The 22,867-nt window shown below is 48.0% G+C and overlaps 2 protein-coding genes across 2 annotated transcripts; one reads left to right on the forward strand and one right to left on the reverse strand.

The window, feature by feature from the left end:
* Positions 1–895: 895 nt before the first annotated feature.
* On the forward strand, positions 896–5,100 carry TTPAL (alpha tocopherol transfer protein like; the record flags this gene model as incomplete). The annotated part of the gene is made up of 4 exons (XM_084271402.1): positions 896–1,334; positions 2,025–2,218; positions 4,097–4,207; positions 4,825–5,100. 4 exons carry the CDS (start codon positions 896–898, stop codon positions 5,098–5,100), a joined length of 1,020 nt encoding a protein of 339 aa, XP_084127528.1.
* A 3,803-nt stretch (positions 5,101–8,903) lies between these two features.
* SERINC3 (serine incorporator 3) lies at positions 8,904–16,313 on the reverse strand. The gene is made up of 10 exons (XM_084271679.1): positions 16,259–16,313; positions 15,638–15,799; positions 14,985–15,178; positions 14,027–14,106; positions 13,190–13,327; positions 12,302–12,471; positions 11,538–11,628; positions 10,955–11,132; positions 10,371–10,598; positions 8,904–9,832 (listed from the first exon to the last, which is right to left on the reverse strand). Exons 1-10 carry the CDS (start codon positions 16,295–16,297, stop codon positions 9,694–9,696), a joined length of 1,419 nt encoding a protein of 472 aa, XP_084127805.1. The 5' UTR covers positions 16,298–16,313; the 3' UTR covers positions 8,904–9,693.
* Positions 16,314–22,867: the final 6,554 nt, after the last annotated feature.

A 22,867-nucleotide genomic window follows, 5' to 3' on the forward strand; every position in this document is an offset into this window, starting at 1 on the left:
CCCGACGGACCGGGGAGAAGGTGTGGTAGGAGCGAGCGAGGGAGCTGGTCGTGCGGGGCAGGCGTTACTGTGCCAGGCGGTTCCCGGGGGCCCCCAGGGGTGACACAGTGGGCGGTGAGTGACTCTGGAGCAGCCCCGGGGGGGGCAAAAGGGCATATTTTCCCCTTCCAGCCCCAGCTCCAGCTGCAGGAGGTGTGCCAGGCCTGTCGCTTTATAATTCTTCACTCATCCCTATCCACTTGCAACCAGATTAGGAAATTCAGCTTCCAGCTTGACCTCCATACCACCCGTGCACTGCTGCCAGGAGAGCCTGCGACCTGCAGGCCTTTCTTCTGCTCCTGAAGGCCGCTCCTCCTGCATTGCCCCAGGTGTTCATGTGGGCACATGTGCTATCGATGTGCTTATTTGCCAAAGAAGTTAATGAAAGCTCCCAGCTCTCTGGGCTCAGTCAGGAGACTTTCTCAGAAGAGGGTCTGATTTGACTGAACATGAGAATCTGGCCCACCTGGGGCGTGTTTGCTTTGCTGTTGTTTCTGGTTGCACATAGGAAATAAATGTTGAAGCAAATGAATTTCTGTGTCTTGTAATGAAGCTGTGTAGTTCTGTATTTTAGTTGTTATTACTTTACTTGGTTCGCTTTCATCCAAGGTTGTTTTCTATCTGCTGGGTGGGATAAAGAGATTAGGAAACCTGCACTTTCTAATCCTTTGAAGAGAATTAAAACGCCTTAACTGTACTTCTGGCTGTAGTGGGGGTTCTTGCAAGGGCAGCCTTGTCAGCAGGTAAATGGAGGGATACAGAGCATAAGTAGTATGTCAATGGCAAATAGATTTGCTACCGCACGGGGTGGTTTTTCACATGTACCACTTGGTTTTTGACAGATCCCTGCTACATTATGTCAGGAGACAGTGACTGCACCAGGACAAGTCCATCAGCAGGGTCTCCATCAGACAATGAGTTCTCTCCAGACCGGCCGAAGTACGTTTGCTCGCTGTCTCCTGATCTCATCACCAAAGCCCGGGAAGAGCTCCAGGAGAAGCCTGAGTGGCGGCTCCGCGATGTGCAGGCGCTCCGGGATATGGTGTGCAAAGACTACCCCTCCCTGGGGACCTGCCTGGACGATGCTTTTCTGCTGAGGTTCCTTAGAGCCAGGAAGTTCGATTACGATCGAGCGCTTCAGCTCCTGGTGAACTACCACACCTGCAGGAGGAGCTGGCCCGAGGTCTTCAACAACCTGAAGCCATCAGCAATAAAGCCCGTCCTGGAGTCTGGGGTTGTCACTGTGCTGCCTCGGCTGGACCCAGAGGGACGCCACGTCGTCTGCATCCGTCCAGGTACTGAAATGCATGGATGTCTTTTGTCTTCAGAGTGTGTGTCTGGGTCAGAAGTCTGCTTCTTGCTCTTCTGTGAACGGTGGTTCTCTTGGGAACTGGCAGAGCTAACTTGCAAAGGGATGTGTTTGTCGTTAGCCTGGTTGTACCAGTTCCTTTTCCTGTGTCAGCAATAGCTGTGGTTATGTCAAAATGAGGTGGGTTGAAGAAATAGTAGGTGTTTCAAGAAAAATGAATGTGTAGTAACTCAGATTGAAACAGGGCTGCTGGCCTATGGGTTAGAAGCTTGTAATCTGCTCTGACAATAAGTGGAGAGAGAAGCCTACAGCTTTGACTCCCATGTAAACAAATCGGAGCCTTCCGTGTGCTTTTGGTGCTGCCAGGCTTGCTGTAAATTTCTCTTTGTCCATTCTCCTCCTTTCCATTTACCTGCTTTCTTTCTGAGCTGAAACTGCTTCTAATAAACTGTGCTGGGTGGAGAACGGGGTTCTTAAAACCGTTGCCTTTGCTCCCTAAGGTAAACATGAGTTGCCATTTAATCCCTTGCTTAAGAAAGGCTGCTCTGAACTAGGACTGTGGCTATTAAAGACTTAACTTTTAAGAGTCCAGGAAAATAGAAAATCAGTTTTTGGAATGTGTATTGTTAGCTTATATTTATTCTCCCAACTTACCATCCATGTCTTGTAACCTCAGACAGATGGACACCCAGTAATTATCCGATTACTGAGAACATTCGTGCCATATACTTAACGTTAGAAAAACTCATTCAGTCCGAAGAGACCCAGGTGAATGGAATTGTAATCCTGGCAGACTACAAAGGAGTCAGCTTATCTAAGGCGTCTCATTTTGGTCCTTTTGTAGCCAAAAAAGTGATTGGAATTCTTCAGGTAAGACCTGAACTGGTGGGAAAATAAGCTTGTGAATTGTAAATGACTTGCTGCTGTGTCTCAAGTTCTTGACTGTGTCACCAGAACCTTAAGCATCTTGGCTTTTGCAGGCAGAGTTAAAACTTGTCTCTGCCCAACCAGTTTCTCAGACCATTACCAACTTACCTTGCTTGCCCTTTTATTTTTTTTTTATTATTATTTTCACATCCCTAAAGTTAAATTTTCATCAGAAATCCAAACTTTGGGTTGAAACAAAAAAAAGCAGTTCTGCTAGCCAGTGCTAAGTTGGAGAGAGCAGTGACTTACAGTTAAATTTTGCCTGAATGCTGAGAAACAGCTCACTGTTTAAATGGAGCAGGTCACTCGCTGACCACTGGGCAAGTTCAAGTACTGCTGCAAAACCTTTGCAGAGAGGACACTGAATCTGTGATTCAAAGAGGGCTGCCATCTGTGCCCAGAAGGGAGAGAGGCTTCTTCAGCTAAGGGGCAGCAAAAGAGAGTCATAAAAAAGATCTCTGACAAGGTGTTTGGAAGGAAAATGGAGAGCAAGTTAGAGCAAGGGTGTAAGCACAAGTGGAGTTGTACAAAATAGGAAGGTGGAAGGAGTGAGGAGTAACCTGGCCAAAGAGGCAGCAAGGTCTGGTCATTTTACTTGATGTTCTGCTGTATTATCTGTTTTACCTGGTGGAGTCAGATGAGGAAACTTCTCTTGAAGGGGTTCATTCCCTCATGACATACCCAGCTCAGGTATGTTTGCTGTGCCTGGGAGGGATAGGGAAGGATAAGGGGAATTGGGGGATTTTATGGAGCCAAGATTAGAGTTTATGGGTACCTGTATAAGAATTTGCTCCTTTATATATTATAATGACATAACTGAGTCATTTAACTGTCTGAGCCCCTACTTAAGTTGCACAAATGAAGTGATGGGTGTCCTGCTGCTGTTAGTAGAAATGATTTGCAACAGAAGAGCTGAGCTTGGTGAAAAACATAAAGGTATGGGTGGCATATAAATGTGTTGCATCAGCCTTGCTGAGCTGCATCTCTTGTAAGAGGAGCTAATTCACTGACCTTCCTGAGGAGAACAATACTCCTGCAGTGTGTGTTACCTGCTTTTCACTCCAAGCACTGACTGCTTGCTTTGTGTGTGTAGAGCTGATCATAAGGGAAAGAAACTTCACCGTGACACGTGAGGCCTTTAATTGCTGATCATGAGCTTTTGCCTTGGAAAAACATTTCTGCAAATAAATTTCTCCAGGAGAAATCCCATAACTAACTGTTGTTTTTAAACTGTCTTGTGTAGGAGAGGCTTTGTGTTCTGTTGGCAGCAGAGCCTGTTTGTCTTTTGCAGTTTGCATGACATCATAATTGGCAGAGAAGCAGTGATACTAGATTTCTTCCTTACATAATAAAACCCCTCAGATATTAGGGTGTCTTGGGCACCAAATCATGTAGTTGGACACTGTTAGAACCAGCCTGCACTGGCTCTGAGTGTGCTGCACTCCTTAGAAGCTTGGGTCATCATTTTGTAACTGCATCCTTATCGGGGCTGGCAGTACTCGAGGGACTGTGATTATCTAAGTGCCTTTGTCAGGGAAGATGAAACACAGCATAAGAAATGAAAATTCACTGACAGTAATACATTTCTCAATGCAAGGTTTTCTTTTCTCTTGACTGTGCTCACAGAGCTCATCCTAAGACTGTTCCCTATTACAAGGCGCATTTCTGTTGCCATATTTAGTCTATGTTGGAGCCTCAGATGATAATTCGGGGGCCAGTGGGTTGTGCTGACAGTCTCAGGAGATTCTTTTTTTTTAAAAAAAAGAGAAAGATGGCAATTGTTTTTTAAACTGCATTATAAAAATCTTCTTTACCCTTCAGGATGGATTCCCCATTCGAATAAAAGCTGTTAACATAATAAATGAGCCTCGTATATTCAAAGGCATTTTTGCAATCATCAAGCCTTTTCTGAAGGAGAAGATAGCGAACCGGGTAAGGATCTGTGTCATTTGAACGTCAGTGTTCATGTCTGTAAGTTTCTTTCTTGCCACCACAGGTAAAAACTATGGAAAACCCATTTACCTGACTAACTGGCCCGTTCTGCTTTTGGGGAATTTAATGTTAGCGTAGCACTGATACGGGCCTGTAGTACTTACATGTGTATTTGGGACACCCAAGAGGTGGTGTCACAGGAAATCTGTGCTGTCCCTTCCCTGCTCTTCTGTACATAAGGGGCCTGCATGGCACTGTATTCTCACCGTTGGACCAGATGTAGTTGCAGAGAAGGATGTATATCCATGAGGATAAGTACTTCCAATCCCATGAACAAACTTGGGCACCGGCTGAACTTGGAACCTCCACACAGACTAGTCAATGTCAGCTCTCTGGGTGGGATTTAAGATGCACTGGGCTTGGATTGTCTCAAGACTTCTCTCACTGATGTGGCTAACTGTACCTGCCCAGTGCTGTTTGCTGCCACATGCCCAAAAAGACCTCGGTTCTAAAGTTTACTCCTTAACTCAGAATAAGCCCGTTAGCTGAGTGTTTCAGCAATTTGCTGTAAAGTATTTGAGATGCTCTATTTAGCTGTCTTTTGCTTTCTTCCTTAGTTTTTCCTTCATGGCTGTGATCTGAATTCCCTTCATCAAAACATTCCTCCAGTGATCCTTCCTGAAGAGTATGGTGGTACTTCAGGGAAGCTGGACATCTCTGCATGGAATGAGCTGCTGCTGGCCTCTGAAGAGGACTTTCTGCGTGATTTCTCCCAGCTGGTTCTCCCATGTGACAGCTCTCCTCATGACATGCTAGTGAGTGGGGATGCTGATGAAAAGCAGTGTGATGATTCTCTGCGTGGCATGAAACCTCAGCTCTATTACTGTTACTAACAAACCAGGGAAGGGAAGCTTTCCAGCATGGTTAAGATCTGTTCTGCTAGGTGACGTTGTGAACTCTGCCTTACTCCTAAACCTGGGGTTTAGGAACAGACTGCTGAGGCACTTTACACTGTAGAACCAAAGGAAGCTGAAGAGGGCACAGTGGGGGCAGGGCAGAGTTCGGGGATGATAAAGGCAAAGGGCACAAGTTTATGTAGAATACTTGAGGCTTGTCAACCTCTGTGTGAATGATACAAACTGACCTTTCTAATGATAAAGAAAAAAGTGTATATTGCAGGTTGGTTAGTGCATATCCCCTCCCTGCCCAGGTGAAAAGTGGCAATGATGATTTACTCACTTTGCAACCATCTGTTCCTTTCCCCTTCTGAAAATGCCAGTAATCCAAGACAAGAAAATTGCTTCTGAACCCTGCAAAAACTTAGTTCTGTCAGTGAAGGTTGCTTAAAAGCATCAAAGTCTAACCTGGCAGCTAGGTCAGATTGAGAGTTGGCGTTTCTGGAGTATCTCAGTGAATATTTGGCTGAGATTAATAAACTTTTGCTCATTATTATCCATCAATACTGGTATGGAGATCATCTCTAGAACTTCCTCACAGCAGGAAGAACTAACTGGTGGATTAACTACTACTAGTACTACTACTACATCTATGCCAAGACTTGTTGTGAACAGATGCAGTCTTCACTTTCAGAAAACAGGAAGTTGCTCAGATCAGTACTTTTGATTAGATACAGCTCCACATCATGAGGTTCAGGACCAAATAAGAAAAGTCTACGTCAGCCACCTTCCCACATTATCAGTTGTTCTTTTCTTCAGCTGGTTGCGATGAGGAATTGGAAACAGCTCATACATAGAGCGTGTAAGGAGGCTTTGTAGCCATTGGTATATGATGTATAGAAGGCAATACTTCATGTAAGACAGCAAGGTGCTGCTTTAGCTTGTTACTTTGGGTGGAACTTGAGTTGGAGTCTGTGAAGCCAAACGCAGACTATCTGAAAGCACATTCTTAAATCCCCTGCTGTTCTGTAGCAGTTTGTTCACTGTGCTTGTCGGCTCTTTTGTGAAATGTTACAACTTTGTTTTCAACTTTGACCTCTTTTGTCTTAGGTTGTCATGTTCCTGTCTGAAGCTAGACATTAATCATCTATTTACCCATAGCTTGTGTGCCTGTGCTTCTAGGTCTTTGTCTAGAGACAGAACTAAGACTCCGTTGTCAAATCAGGGTAAGATACCAATGTCGAAATAAGCTGTTCCCATTCCCCAAGTTCAGTCTGTTTCTGGGTCTAGAAGTTGAACTGAACTCTCAGCACACTCTTTGCACATGTTTTTCTGCACTCCAATAGTGTGGAGATGGGAAACCTCACTAGGACAAGGAAAGCACACCCACTTAATTAAAGGTGAGATATGTCACTGGTGAAAAAGAACATCCCTTCTAATTGGAGACTTCTCTCTAGAGCACTTTCTCTGGATGAAATCTTTTATTTAGTGCCAAGTGTGATTATAGTTCCAGTTATGTTTCTGTAAATACAAACCTTAAAGCATCCTGAGGATTTCAAGCATTCATTTTTCAAAGTGCCAAACTCTGTTTTGAATGTCTGTCTTCCTCTCAGGCCCCCCACAGCACGACTGCACTGCCAAAAAGACACCTCAACCACTGCAATGACTGCCTGACCTGGCAGCAGACCTCAGCCTGCGACTAGGATGTAGCAAATGCTGTACCATCACCTGAGTGTTGCTAAAGGAGGCTGGGTTTTGAAAAGGGGGCACACCACAAGGCTTTTTCTCTGGGTGGCAGTTCAGAATTTGTGGGCCAAGGCACTCATCACTGGAATTGCTTTATATATTAAAGGTGGGGAAAAATGGATTTTCCTTACTAAAAATGTCTGATTTTTTCCTACCTTTTGTAAGTGAACTCTTTACTTTCTTTGACAGCTATTACCTTTAGTGCAGGAACACAATCCATACCATTTTCAGCTATTTAAATAAGGCCAAAGAGTACTGCCAGCCACTTCCCCTCATTTCTGACTGGAACATGCTGAGTGTTTTGCAGAGACTAATTCAGTTCCTCGTGTCATCTAGCAAGACAGTAGCATGCAGCACCAGGACTTGGAAAGGTTAAGTGGGTGCCTGTGCTGTTTAGCTGCCCAAATGGAGCATGTGGCATTTATGTTTTAGTGCCTATTAATTCCAGCCACAATATACAACTAAAAAAAAACCCAAAACAAAGTAGGATGGACAAACTTTCAGAGAGGTGACAGAATGACTGGCATTTAATACTTTCCTGTGGCACAATTAAGGATTTGAAGTGGTATTTTGACAGTTAACCTGTAAGAACAGTTCATTTGATCCCTTTATCTAACTACTGGAGGAGAGAGGTTGAATATTCAAAATGGAATTTAGTGTCCTTGAAAATATCTAGTGGTCAGCAAAAGGCTGAGGAATCTCTTCCACAGTCAACCCCTCCTTCAGGCATTTCTAATTCTCTTGCATGCCTTAAATAGTAGGCAAACTAGATCCATCCCTCCCTTTTTCTCCTCTGCTTGCTGGGAAATTAAGCCTACAGCATATGATTTAAACATAATGGATAAGGCTACATTATTAGTGCTGAAAAAAGCTTGTGTTATGCCTCCAGAAGTTTTTCTTAAAGCTGGCTGCTGGGCAGTTGATGTCAGTGTGCTTGAACTAAGCCAGGCTTACGTTTGTCAGGTACCTAACTGGTTCCTGGAATTTGCTTTTTCTTAGAATGGGGAGTCACAGCTTTATGGAGCTGTAGCTCTACCCTTGGTTAGGTTTGTACCCAGTGCTTGGCTTCTCTTCTGAAGCGCACAGCTCTGTCTTAGAGGTGCCTGACTAATGCACTGAGTGCTTTCTGAGCTGCAGCACTTACAGGCAAAGAAAATCAGTGTGTTCCCAAAACTTCTCATGTCAGCATTTGGAAAAGAAGTGTAGAGTATCCTTACCTGAAACTGAAGGTACAGGGTGGGTTTGGTGGTGTTTTTTTTTTTCCCCACAGCACTAAACCAGAGCTGTTTTCCACTTGAAATAACTTTCTTTCCAGAGGTGATAGGCCTTGTCCAGTGCATAAACCATCCCACCACATCCAACACACAGTAGGGAGAGCACTGGGCAGCCCAAGGGTTTTAGCATTAAGTGGGACAAAAGGTAGCTGCATTCTGTACATAAAAGTACTTGAATTTATACTCTTGCAAATGGGTGTTTCATGCCCTGAAGTATTTTCAGGAACTGGGTGAAGTGTTTGTTCTGTTAAATCTCCTTTTGGCATGCGTTAATCATGGTGTTACTCAAACTCATCGTTTTGCCTTCTCTTGTATGTGGGCCTAGAGGTGGTTAAGTGGTTAAGTGTACATCTTATTTTGACAAAATTTATTTTTATATTGCATTTTATAAAATGGAGTGGTCAAAATGTGTAATTTTATGATGCATGACTGAGTAATTAAACATTGTAACAGCTGCTAATTTAATATTTTAAATGTCTGCCTTGTGTCAACCTGGGATATTTTATTGTAAAAGTGAAGAGCAACTTCTCCTGAACACACAGTTGCCACTAAGTACCACTGGCACAGTAGAGAAATACACTGCAGAACTTCTAGCTCACCTGAGCAACATGAAGGAACAAGATTTGACATTCAGAGAATCACAGGGAATATGCTGTTTGTCTCAAAAGAAACAGAGGATGATTATGCTGTGTGGAAAAACACATCAACAGGGCACTGTGGCAGCTAATTAGTGGTTTAGTGTGTGTAGCACTCTGCTGCTTCTTAATACTGCAGGGACAGTTTGAGGAGTTAGTGTGCTTTATTTAAATGAGTTTACAGTGCAAATACCATAGTGCCAATAACAATCATTTGATGTACATAATTTTTATAAGCATATTAGACAAGTGAAATCAATTAGAAGCTCTCTTTTCCCACCATACTCAAAGGTGTTGAAGCCAGTCATAGACTTACCACTCAGTATTTGGCAAACATACTAAAAAAAAAAGAGTTCCCATAGAAATCTGGTCTTAGGGCAAGTTTGTTCTTAAAAGCAATTGGAGTTACCCAGTTTGTCAACCTCAAGGTTCTCACCTTCTTGCATTGTGGCAAAAGAAAAGTATAATTTAAGTAAACTTTTGCTTTAAATAAACTTCTGCAGTGGAATGTAGAAATCAAGCAGCATAGCTTACACTTGCAGGAAGTGAAGCATTGGCAAACTAGTGCATTATGCTGAATATTATTGTTCTTTACAATATATTACCTCATCTTTAGCTAAATGTTACTTCTATTCCATAGAAGGGCTGTGGCTATGGGCCAGAACAGGTATTTTAGTTTGTGCTTTGACAGCACAGCTGTAGTGAATTTTTAAAAATGCCAGTAGAAAGGTAACTGTGTCTCAAGGGTTAAAACAGAAAGATAACTGGTAATAGTTCTGATCCTGCATCAAGCATAACACAATAGGCAACCTTCTATTCACCTGCATGTCGATACAAACAGTAACAGGGACAGTATAGCTAAAGCAGTACTGAACATTTTGGCTTCCAGCAACAGGTTCCCTCCCCACTTCTGTGACCTCAGATAGGCACAGCAATTAACTGAAGTCACGATTAGTGAGGACCAGAGGAGCCACCAGGGTCCAGAGATAGAGGAGGAGACAAACCCAGCTGGAGGTTATCTTCACCCACACGGCTGGCCACTTACTGGTCATTGTTTTGAAATCTGCATCAGGGCTAAAAAGTAAAGAAGTCAAATTAATGGATACAGAAAGCACCTTCCACTATTTGTTATTCCAAATTCATGTGAGAGCACATAAGGATTTGGGACATGCCAGTGCACAAGCCATTGTGGGAGGAGTATGGTGAGCTACCAAACCTGCTGTGTCCTGATTGTGTATAGTGAGCTGCTCCTAAAGGAAATCTCAGTCAGCTGTGCCACAGCCTCCTGAAGGCTGCTGCTCCATAAGCATGTTTGTGAATTTGCACAGTATTGCAGTCCCAGGCAAAGCAGCTACAGGCCACAGCAGACAATGCATCCAAGTGCTCCCAAGACATCTAGAAAATCAGTGGCATGTACAGCTGTCCCTGCCCCTCGTTCCCAGGGTGAGCCCCAGCAAAGGATGGTCACCAGGGCTACAGCTGCTCACTTGGCCTCCTTACATCTCAGCTGAGCAACACACAGTTGAGAAGACAACCTTGCCCTGTAGGGCTGGAGTGTCCCATCCACCCAGAAACACAACACACAGCCCATCCCTTTCCGGCTCACTCTTACCTGTACCAGTTGGTGAGTGTCATCATGATATAAAGAGAGGCAAGAAAGAGCATGAAGTGAAAGAAGGTGTAGCTGTACTGAACACCCTCCTTCTCGTTATCCATCACACGCCGCACTTCTCCCTCCTCCGCAGCCCCGCTGCCTGTTCCCGCTGTCTCATCCAGAATGGCGCTGTCGCTCCCAGACAGTGTCAGCTTGTTCACCTGGCTGTTACTCGAAGAGCGAATGCTGCAGTGTAACCCAGAGATCAACATGGTTAACAATCCCCCTTCTCAGTTAGCTGTGCTGGCTAATAAAGCAAGAGGCCACAATGCATGGCTGGGACCAGCCAATAACATCTCTTAAATCCATCTGGAAACGCAAGATCTGAGATCTTTTTTCATCCAAGCTTTTGTTAACATAATTAAACAGCATTCCTACTCCAGGTCTCACAACATGTTTTGTTCTGGTCCCAAACAGATCCCCTCATTTGCAAAGCAGCTTCATTAGCCAGAGCAGCTGGACATGAATAAACACAGGTATATAACGCACTAGACCAAGACACAGCCCGACTGTTTGGCAGTTGACAGCAGTGCAGATCTTACCTGGAATACAAGAGGCAAAGGACAAAGATAACCAAACCCACAACGCTCTGGGCATCCCACCACTGTAGGGACTTGGGTGGAGCTGGTGTGGTAGGTGCAACAGTGGTATTTGCTGGAAGAACTGTGGGTGTCGCTATTTGGGTGATGATGTTCAGCAAACTGGGGTTGCAGCTTCGTTCTGAAAGGGATTTCAAGGCAGATTAAGGAGAGGTGAGCTTTGACAGCATTTAGCTAAGAAAGGATGACAAATAAGCCTGCAGTTTTTCATTCCCTTCCACTGCTGCTCTCTTCAATTCCCCAGAGGCAGTAATGGCATGGAATATTTTTCCTTCCTGTGAGCTGAGCAAGGGTGCAATAAATTAAATCAGCATGCCCTGACACTGTTTCCTTCCCTTCAGATATCCTCCAGTTTAGTTCCGGAAAGAAGCAATTTGATGGTTTCAGTCAAGTCAGCTTTACTGCCTCACTAGATTTTACCTAGAGCACCCAGCAATCCCCACAGTGATCTGCAGTAACTGAGAGCCCCATCAACAGCTTCTGCCTTCCCACTAACCTCCGTTACTCAGGACCTGCTGCTGCTTACCAGGCTCGTTGGACATGGCTGACCAAGTGAGATACATGGTGTAGAGAGTGATCACTGAGGACTGGAGGAGGCCAGAGCGAGGCTGGTGTTCCTGATCAGACAGAACAGCAAGCCAAGGTCAAAATGCCAAGTCTTACCCCCAGCAGGGAGCTTCAGGACAGATGGTTTCACCCAACTGCCACAGATTCAGTAGTCATCAGCATGAAAAACATCTTTAGAAACACACTGAGCCTCTGTTTAAGGGACTGGCAGAAACTCCCTAGAGTAACACGAGGCATGCAGAGCAACTCAAACCTGGAATAAGCAAACCTAATCCAATTTTTCTGCCCAAGACTCAGTTATGGGTTCTTCCTGAGTTAATCCCAGTTCAGAATCAAGTAACACACAAGCTGCCTCTCACACTCGACACGCTTACCCATAATTTCAAAGCCACAGTATTAAGTCAAGTGAGTTCCCAGCTTATTTTGCTTCTCCCCAATGGGTTTCTTTGTTCTGCCAGAACCTTCACCACTAAAACCATGTCAGCAGTGCAATGGAAACAAAGTCCAAGACAACGCTAGCCCCAAAAGACCCCACCTTCAGGAAGTAGGTCACTACATAATGCACTGGTGTCAGAGCCTGATTTTACCTTTTTTCAGTGTTCCAAGCTAGCACAGCTACAAGAGCCAAATTATCAAGTTCTTAGGTCTGGCTGAATTGGTACCACATCTTTGTTTCTTTGCTTTATACATCAGAAAAAAACAGCAGAGAAAAAGAAACAATACCTGAACTTTTGGAAGGATAGAAACGATGGAGACAGCCACACACAGGATCATATTAAAGCTGATGAAGAACTTGTTCTCAGTGCAGTCATCAGGCTTCGTGTAGAAAACATAGAAGAGCACAACAAAAACCAGTGACAAGGCGTAGAACAAGCCTGTACAGGACAGGAGAGCTGGAGGGAAAAATAACTGTTAGAGAAACATTGATGGTGATTTGATGAGTGGCTTCCACCCTAAAGAAACAGTCCCACTTCCTCACACAGAGGTCTGGTTCAGGAAGCTAGGCTAGCAGAATGCATCCTTATTAGGTACGGCTACACTCCTGCTTCAGGTCACAGTGTGGCTTCAGGGAAAGCCAGCACTGCCATCAGGGACATAACACCTGCCTTTCAGCAGCAATTTAACTGATGTCAAGCCACAAAGCCAAACTGCACACCTCTGGTGGGCTACTTCCCAGTCCTGAATTCCCCCTGGACACCAGAGGCTGCCCATTTTTGCTTCCATTCTGCCACCCTCTTTGTAAGAAGGTACAAAACACTGCTGCAGCATTCATAGCTATGAGCAGAGAGCCACAACAATCAGCACTTTGTCATTCAGCAGTGTTGTACTGCCTGCTGCCACCCACCTAACTGCCTTCCTGAGGGCCTCAGGAGGGCAGGTGCCAAGGCAAAGTCAGAGGCTCCCAGCTCTGCACTTGCACTGCAAAGCAGCTGAGTGTTGTTTATTATTGCTCATCACAAGCCTAGCATGTTTTGCATTTAGGGAGAAAGGCAACGCTGCAGGCATTAATTCCAGATGTTTACATTAGTGGAGTTAACTCTGGGATGTGTCTGTTAACCAGTGCAGAGTGCTGGCCAGCAGAAGCAAACCCTCTGCAGTTCAGGTTCCTACCTGCATACCAACATTTAGAATTTCCCTCCTCCATTCGCTCAACCCAGCTCTCGTTCCAGGAGTGAGCAAAGTCCACAAGAAGCACCAGCTGGATAAGAATGAAGAAGAAGGCTCCACAAATACCAATAGCAAACCAAGCTAGAAAAGGGAGCAAAAAAATAGGGTTAGCTCTCATCCTTTGTGTGCTAGCCCAGCTCAAACAAACAGAAAGCTCCTACTTATACTGCAGATGAATAATGAAAACATATGAAACTATATTTAGAAGCTCAGATGCTGTTAATCACTCCAGCCTCCATCCCACAGAAGCATGCAAGGAGTCCCAGCTATTTCAGGGGTGCAGCCTATGCTAGTCAAGCTGAGCACAGGAATGTTTAACCCCATGTGTTTTGAGCACGAACACAAGATCTAACACAAGACATCTCTGTGCACACAGGTACCATCACAGCACATCTCTTTGAGGATCAATAACTCCTTCAAGTTCCCATGAAGTGGACAGACAGTAAAAGGTTCTTGTACAGAAACTCTAGGGAAGCATTTAGCACTCATCAGTGCTCTGAGCTGCTTCTGAATGGTGCCAGGAGACTCAGCCCAGGAGCAATTGAGCCATGAAGTGCCAAATTATTAATACACAACACTTTGGCACTTGAAAAGAGATCACTTATTGCTGTAACTGCAGTTGGTCACCAAGATACTGGATGAGTCAAGATACTCTGAAGAAACAAGACAAAATTTGTGTCTTCTGCAAAGAAACTTGCACTATTGCAACTACAGCCTGGCAGGTCTGTGAAAAGGTTTGAGTTTATTAAACAGAATTCCATGATGGGCAGTTAGCTGTACCTCTTGTGAACGGCCCTTCAGGAATGTAAAATGCTCCAACCATGATAGCCACAATGGCAGCTATTTTGAAGAACCAGAACCTTTAAAAGAAGAGAGAAGTTGAAAATACTGGTCTCACTCTGCACACAATAGTCATGTTTTACATCCTCTGCAAGCAGAAATTTAAAGGGGAAAAGACTTATACGCAGTGGGATTGCAGATAAAGATGTTGAGCAAACCAGGGGGAGAAGGGGGTCAATATGTTGGAGACAAGGACTGACAGAAACCATGGAGTTCAATAAAGGCAAATACAGAGCACCACACCTGGGACAGAGAAACCCTGTGTGCCAGGACAGACCAGGGGCCACCAGCTAGAAAGCTTTGCTGGAAGAGGACTGCCTGCTCCAGCAAACTGAACATGAGTCAGCAGCTGCCCCTGCAGGGAGAAAGCTGACTGTGCTGTTCAGCCTGAGGAAGGGAGAAGGGAGATCTAAGTGCTGTCTTCAACTGCTTAAACAAAAGCTGTAAAGATTACCACAACTGATTCCTCTTGCAGCTGCACAGCAGCAGGACAAGAGGCAACACTCATCAGTTGCAAAAATCAAAACCACAATGAGATATTGCAAAAACATTGCACAGGCTGCCCAGAGAGGTCAAAGCATCCCCCTTCTTTGGGACATCAAAGCTCAACTAGACAAGCCCCCGGGTAACCTGCTCCACAGCAGCTGGGGGCTGGATCGAATAGGACCCTTGGAGCTCACCCAAGTTAAAGGTTGATGGGAAGCCAGCCAGCCAGCCCAGAACTAACCCGATTAAATCAGCCACTCAAACCCCAATTTTCTACCAGGTTACTGAGAGCCCACAAGCACCAGTGTCAGTGCAAGGACCAGTGCTGGCACCCCCAGCTCTCAGCTGCAGAGTCAAACAAGAGGAAAGGGCAAAGAAGCCAGAAGACCAGCCAGCTGGCTCACACACGTACCCGTTGTGGACTGCAGCTCTGGGATCGTTACTTGTCTTCACTTCTATCATGAGCAGAGAGAGGAGGAAGAAGAACACGGCCATGGCAAAGCTGATGCGGTAGACGGCTCTGTACCCAACGAACACATCGCAGCTGACAAAGCCGTTCACGTGCGGTATCCGAGTGTGCAGCCCCTCCTCACAGAACCCAGGGATCTGAGGAAAGGCACATTTAGTCAGGGGCTGACATCTCTGTTCGCACTTACATTCATTAAGCACTCTTAACAGCTCAGGCTCTCAGTCAGATGTCTTCCAGGAGATCTAATAACAAAACCTGGCTCAGCCAGCCTGTGCAGACCTTGTTATCATCCTTCTTCCCTTATGTCATCACCACGAGCATCCAGGAAGATTAAGATGCCAAAGCATCACTCTGGTGGCGACCAGCCACCTCCAGGCCTGGCCAGGTTTCAGAGACCATGTACTTAAAAACATACATGCACTGAATCTCCTAGTTCAGCTAGAAGCTGCTTGGCACACGGTGTCTTGTAACTGAGAGGACAAAGCACCCCTGGGTGGTTGTATCTAACACAATCCACTCCAAATAAAGAGAGCCAACAGTCACTGGCACAGGCAATGACTTTGCAAACAGCAAGAAGGAGGTTTCCCCCTCTGTACCTTTTTCAGCTGCTCTTCCATCCCTGGTGCCAGCATAATGCAGGCAAGAGCTGTGCTGAGGAGGAGGAGGAAGGCATAAATCAGACGCGTCACGGTGGAATTCTTGCTGTTGGGGCAACATCGGCACAGTAAACAGGAGGCACCGCTGCAGAGACAGGGAATCTGCGGGGCAGAGACACAGACATGACGGCGCTCGCTCCTCCGCTCGCAGCCGACACCGGGCAGCCCCCGCGCCCCGCTCCCTGCCCGCCGGAACGGGCGCTTCCGACCGACAGCGCGCTCGGGAACACCCGCGGGTCATGCGGCTCCTCCGCCGGGGCGCGACAGGCGAGGGCCAGCGGCCTGGCAGCCGCCCCCGACACCGGCCCCGCCCGGTACCGACCCGTCTCCCTCCCGGCCGGGCGCGGGCACAAAGGCTACAGCCTGGCGCCCGCCCCGCCCCGAGGAGCCGAAGCCGCCCCCCGCTCCCAGGCCTCTGCCCGCGGGCCGCAGCGGAGAGGCAACCGGCCCCAGGCGCGCCCGCTCCAACCGAGCCCCCCGGCGGAAGCAGCGCGCCGGGCCGGGCCCGTCCCGCTCCCGCTCCCCGGGGGCGATGCGGCTGCCGCCCCGCGCCTCACTCACCCAGCTGGCCAGCGAGCAGACCCCCAGCACTGCCCCCATGGCGCCGCCACAGCCTCCGCCGAGCCCCCTCCGGCCACTTCCTGTTTCCGCCCTCACCCCGCGGCGTCAGGTGACCACCGCCCAACGCCGGCGCCGCTCATTGGCTGCCCCCGCCACCCTAGGGCGCTCTGAGACGGCGACCCGCCAATGAGAAGGCAGAACAGAGCCACGCGCGGGCAGGAGGACAGGCAGGGAGGGGAGGGGGGGGGGAATTGTTGTTTTTGAACGCTTGGAAGAAGTGACGACAGGGGTCAGTCATACGGAGAGGGGGCGATGATTGGTAGAAGTCGTCAGCGAGAGGGCGGTTTCTCCGTCAGGACAGCCAATGAGCGAGCGGGACCGGCAGACCTGGCAGCCACTCAATGCCTCCTTCTCCCTCAGGCCGCCGAGGGCGCTCGGCGGTTGCCATAGCAGCAGCGTGGGCACCGCGGACGGGCGGGGGCACGGCGGGGCCGGGGCACGGCGGGGCCGGGCCGGGGCTGTGCCGAGGCCGCCGCCGCCACCCGCGGGCTCTGGGGCCGGCCACATGACGCGTCCCTGCCCGCAGCGCTGGCAGCCGTCACGGCAGCGCCGTGTGCCCCGGCTGCGCGGGCAGAGCGCTCGCCCCTGGGCTGCGGAGGGGACGAGGCGCTATTCCCGGGCGTGGCGGCCGGCGCCACGTCCGTGCGAAGGTTGCGCTGAAGCGGCGTGAGTTACACCCGCGTCACTGCTGCAGGAAGCGCTGACCTCACCGGAGGGGCCGCGGCAGCCCCAGGGAGCCGACGGGCGGCTTCCCGCATCTCCACCTACGGCCGTGCGAGCAGCGGCCGCGCTGGGCACTTGGGTTCCCCTCGGGGGAGGTTGCGGCTCGTCCCCGCCCCTGTCCTGTCGCCATAGGAGCCGGGTCAGGCAGCTGCCCCGCTTTCCTGCGCGCCCCGCCGGGCTCTCTGCCGCCCTGCCCGGCGCTGTGCAACCCTGTCCGGGGCTGTGCCGCGATGCCCGGCCCCGTGCCGCGATGCCCGGGACTGTGCCGCCCTGCCCGGGGCTGTGCCGCCGTGCCCGGGGCTGTGCCGCCCTGCCCGGGGCTGTGCCGCGATGCCGGGTGCGCCGGAGCACCCCCCACCCCCACCCCGCCCCCAGTTTTGGGTGACTCCGAACTGCGGGAGCGGCAGGTTGGAGGAGACAGCAAAAGCTGGGCGAGGGCTCCGCTGCTCCTCCTCGCCTATCTGGGGACAAGTGACAGGGAGAGAAGCCGTGAGGGTGTAACAAGAGCCAGGAGGTGACGGCAGTTTCCGCGGAAGTTCAGGGAAGCGTTCGGAGCTATGGGCCCTGCCCAGGGCCCGAGGTACCGGGTATCTTCTGGCTCCTGCCGTTCCTGCTGCTCCGCATCACTTCCACTGCGTGGGAACCGTCCTCCCTCCCAAAGTCCCTTCCCGAAAAACCTGCCTCCTTCACCGAGAGGGACAGATAATCAGAACGGCAGCTTCATTGCCAACATGTGACCAAAAAAATCCAGTAATCCAGCCGCTTATTCTGCACAGCAGTTTTAGCACTCAGAATAGATGAATATCACATTAACTGGTACCATCTCTCTTGTGATCAGCAGCACACATGAAGGCACGGGCTTCTTTCGGAAGAGATCACACTATAAAGTCACTGAAACGGCTTCCTTCAGATCACACAGAATCATAGAATGGCACAGGTTGGAAGGGACCCCAAGAATCATAGAGCTCCAACCCCCTGCCACAGGCAGGGACACCAACCTCCAGGCCTGGAGCTACACAAGGTTGCCCAGGGCCCCATCCAACCTGGCCTTGAACACCCCCAGGGATGGAGCACCCACCCCCTCTCTGGGCAGCCCATTCCAGCCACTCACTTCTCTCTCTGTAAAAAACTTCCCCCTAACATCTAATCTAAACCTTCCTTCCTTTAGTTTTAATCCATTCCACTTTGTCCTGCCAGTGTCTACCCTTTTAACAAGCTGATTCCCCTCCTGTTTCTCTGCTCCCTTCAGGGACTGGAAGGCTGCAGTGAGGTCCCACTGCAGTCTTCTCTTTTCCAGGCTGAACAAGCCCAGCTCCCCCAGCCTCTCTTCACAGGAGAGCTGCTCACATACAAGCCTCTACTTATTATTAGCATATTTTTATTCCCCTTTTCCTTGCACTAGCTAGATCTGTAAGAAGGCTTTTGCCACATCCCTGCTGTCTCACTGTTTGTTCACAGGAATGTACACAGATACAGGCAGAATCCCAGATTCTGTGTTCCCTTCACAGTAATCCCGGGTAAAGAATTTCATAGGTAAATAAATTCATATTACTAATGTGGTGATGAAACTCAGCTAAACCCCGACTCTGAGAGTGTTGTCTTCACAGGCAATTTATGAGACTAACTGTTTTGTTAAGTACAGTGGGATCCTGACTGGATTATGCTAGGGAGAGACAAGGGATACAGATAAAAAGCTTCTTCCTTCCACTGTCTGCCTAACAAGAGATTTCCAAGTGTTCATTTTACTTCCCAACATAAACCCCCTCTGATCCTGCATAACATCACCTCAAAGCACACGTGTTTAACAGGAGATAAGGATGACGTCAGCCCAGTGACTGTCAGCTATGGGAACGAGACAGGATATGGCAGGAGGTTATCCTAGCTTGTACAAAAATACCCTGCTCTGGCACGTTCATCACTGCTGACAGCAGAATGAAATGGTGCATCCCTGTACGTTACATCCCGTACGTATCTGGATGTGAGGTGAAATGCCTAGAATAAACCCCTTGGAATTAGGTAATGTTGGAAGGAAATGTGTTGGATTAAGCAGTTCTCTGCAGATCTTTGCGCAGCTGAGCTCCCAAAAAAATGCCACTTGGGTTTGTGTGTTAGTGCTATTCTTGTTAATCTCCAGGGTCTCCCTGTCGTGGTAACAACAAATCCAGAACTTGTCCTGCTGTTCCCAAGGGTATTTGAGGGTCGCTGCTCTGCATGGGCTGTATTTTTGTGGGTAGGAGATCCCACATACAGTTTATAATCAAATAATAATCCTTTGGCCATCCAGAATCTTCCAGGCAGGTGAAGGGAACGGCAGCTTGGAATGACTGTGTCAAACCAACTGTAGCAATTAAAAACCGATCTGTAATCTGTGTTTCTACAGTAGCGTTGCCTTGAGCCCATATTCAGGTCTGAACGTCTGGCAATGCCCTGGCCTGCATAAGCTGCCAATTTTTGAGGTATTGGCGTCAGCTTTCGAATATAACCCTCCTAATTACTGGACTTCTCTAAGGAGTTTGGCTTTGAACAGTATTCATAACTGCTTTGATTGGATCATCAGAGCATAACGAATTGCAGAGTTTCCTTCCGGGACAACTGCTTTTCCAGCTGTTTAGTTGAGGCTTTGGGCTGAGCTCTATTCCACAATCCAGAGCTTAAACCGTGTGTTGAGAACAGCTGTCACCATCCTCCATCTGTGAGGAAGTTACTCATTAGATAATGGGCTGAAACCACCAGTGGGTTTAATTAGTCTTTAAATGGTCAGAGTTAATAGCTTCTACAAAACCATGATGGGCCAGCACAGAGAAAAGCTCTCCTGAGCATAAGCACACTGAAGTTTCTGGAGCTCTCGGATGACTTTCACTGGGGTCTGAACTCACTGCGTGCAGCAGCCACAGGGACCCACTCACCACTGACAGGGGCCAACACGTGCTCTGTGCTGAGATTCCCCAGGGAAGCGCAGGCGACCGGTGCCAGCAGCGTGGCCCCTTCTCTGCATACAGGCTGGCCAGCCCCTGCACTGTGAGATCATAAACATTACCCTGGGCCACACTCTTTGAGCCTCCAGGTATTGCAGGCTGCTTTTCTCCATAGTCCTTCGCTCACGATTCTGTAATTCTCATCTTCCCTTGCCTGCGTGCTCTGTGACTGCATTAGCACCTGCCTCTGCACCGCTCAGACTCCCTCTTTTCCTATCATGTCACAGATACGTGAGTCATCTTATTTGTGATCTGCTGAGCTGAGGGAGAGTCATAGTAGAGTTGTGCGCTTCAAGGCCATTAGTAACACTGCTAAAACTTGCATAATATATTCTTCTGTGTCTAAATCCCTGAGAGATTGAGTAACTGTTTTCTTTTTCACCCCAAGTGACTATGCAACTGGATGAGTCACTGCTGTTATGATAGAGGAATTGTAATCTTTGTGCCTTGCCAGTTTGGTTTGGTCAGAAATTTATTTTACAGGACACCTTTGTTCAGTCTCTTGTAAATCCCTAAATGTCACTAGAGACCTTTTAACTGACTTCAGTTCACTTCACATCATGTGCTCTGGTCTGGAAACTGCGTTAGCTTAGGGTATTGGTAAAACAGATGGAGAGAAATGCTTGCCTCTATCCACTGCTCTGGAATGATATTACCAAGCTGGTTCATCTCATCATTTATGGAAGCATTAGTGAAACATAAACTTATTGAAAAGTACTTAAATAACATTAAATAAAAGCTTATTAAAAAGCTCCCACCACAAGCAGAGATACACTCGAGGCAATGTTTTGTACAGGAGATCTGCAGTGACATCTGTGACTGAACTGAAGGGACCAGCAACAGATGGCTGGTAAAAGGGAGGAGGGAGGGGAGGGCAGCCTTTGGGGATGGGAGAAGGTGGTCTCCCTGCAAACTGCACGGGACACTCAGGGCCATTGTGGAGCAGGATCTGACCCAGAAAGGGCTGGCACTGTTGGAGTGGCCTCAGCCCTGCTTTGGTGTGAGCTCTGGAGCTGCCATACAGCCAAGGGCACTGCTGGAGCTTGGCACCTTCCCCATCCCCACAGGGCTGGATGCTGGAGCAGCACAGGCTGTGCAGGGCATCAAGGCTCCTGCTCCAGCAGCCGATTTGGGAGTGGGCAGCCTCAAAGCAAGCCAGTCTACTCGAGCACTGTCCAAGCACACTGACAAACCTTACTTAAGTTTATGGTTTCAAGTGCTTTCATGATTTTCCCTTGCTTGATGTGTTATTTTTATGAAGCCAGGATTTATTTCCCCTGTCTGTGTGACCCCATCTCTCCCAGGAGAGCCTGCACTGAAACCCGGCTGGCCAGCCACCTCGTAGCTGCAATCACTGCAGCACAACAGCTTCTAGTGCAACGGCAGTGGGAGGAAAAGTCAGGAATTTGGATTTAATCCTGCCCTGAGCAGTGACGAGTTGTGTGGCTTTAGGTGAGCCACGGGGCTACGTGAGTCAGTACGTGAAGTGAGAAAACTGGCGTGTCCCAGAGTCAGGCCAGGCTGCGTTTGTTCCACACAGTTTTTCCACACAGTTTACAACCAGATGCGTCCTGGACTCAGTTTTTTTTTTTTTCTCATACTAAAAAGAGCAATACGGGATCACACTGCCCGTGGTCATTTCTTTTCACTGGAGATTGCTCTTCCTCTCTTTTTCCATTGTCTCCCACATCGGTGCTGCTGCTTTCCAAGAGTCTCTGAAGCTGGTGGAATAGGGTGGGGTGGGTTTTTTTTCTTTCTCATAAATCTTTTAAATCACGTAAATCCTCCCGGCGTACCACGTACCAGCTGACATTTCAGATGTTGCATTTTTGCACTTGTGCCAGGAACCATTTAGCATGTTACAGTTGCTTATGTTGTTGTATTTTTTTAAAGAAGGGAAAACAGTTCCTTCCTCTTGTGTCTCCAGCAGAGAGACTGCTTCTCCTTGAGGAAGGAGTTCACATGATCCTATAGATGCGTCAGATAAATGCCTTCCCACGTCTGATATTTGCTAAGTTGAATGACTGTTATTCCAAAGCCAAGAGCTGGGATGGTTACGTGATTTAATGTCTCCAGAGCAATTTTTTCTTCTCTTCACAAGCTTGAAAGAAATGAAGTCTAAAAATGAAATCCTTCGGCTTGGAAAGGCTCATTAAGCGAGCGCTCCCGACTGCCTTATCTTCACAAATATGTCTCCCTGTTTGTTTGTTTAAAGCTGGCCAAGAGTTCCAGAAATACTTTTAAGATAACAAAAATGGGCATCCAGATTGGAAAGGAACTCTGTATTTAGAAACACCGAAATACTACTGGGGGGTGGCTGTGCTGTTAACTCTTTCCTGGTTGCTCTGAAGCTCCGTGCTGGTGGAGGGTGAGTCACAGCATTCTTCTTTGTGCCCCTGTTTTTCCCATCCTAGATGACTTAGAAAAAAATGTACCCTGAGGGAGTCTCATCATCTCTAGTCCCATGTCAAGTTCAATAGTTTGGTTGCCCAAGAGAGAGACTAAATCGAGTGGTTTGCCGAAGGCAGCAAGAGCAAGAGCTGACAAGGCTCAGCATTCACTGTGTCCCCATGTCCTGGGGGCAGAAGCAGCTCCAAGCTTCATTCTGGAAGGGAAGGAAGGGGAAGAACTGAAGGCTGAGTGTTCTTTTATTGGGGGATCTTACAAACCAGCTTCCTGCTGCAGCACACACTTGAGAACACTGAGCCTTTACTACAAACTCCCACACACAGGCGTTTTTAAAACACATGCTGAGGGTGCTGTGTAACTGCGAGTGTCCACGGGACCTTGCTGAGCTCCCCCTCCACTGGTGTTCCAGTGGCAGAAGCAGAGTGGTTCCCCACCAATATAA

The sequence above is a fragment of the Gallinula chloropus genome, assembly GCF_964237585.1.
Source record: "Gallinula chloropus genome assembly, chromosome: 16".
NCBI lineage: Eukaryota > Metazoa > Chordata > Aves > Gruiformes > Rallidae > Gallinula > Gallinula chloropus.

Coding starts and splice junctions, on each gene's coding strand:
- SERINC3 (XM_084271679.1), bottom strand. CDS start 16,297: ATGGGGGCAGTGCTGGGGGTCTGCTCGCTGGCCAGCTGG. Junction 14,107..14,984: donor AGAGCTGCAGTCCACAACGG/GTACGTGTGTGA, acceptor CTTCTTTTAAAG/GTTCTGGTTCTTCAAAATAG. Junction 11,133..11,537: donor AGCCATGTCCAACGAGCCTG/GTAAGCAGCAGC, acceptor AATCCCTTTCAG/AACGAAGCTGCAACCCCAGT.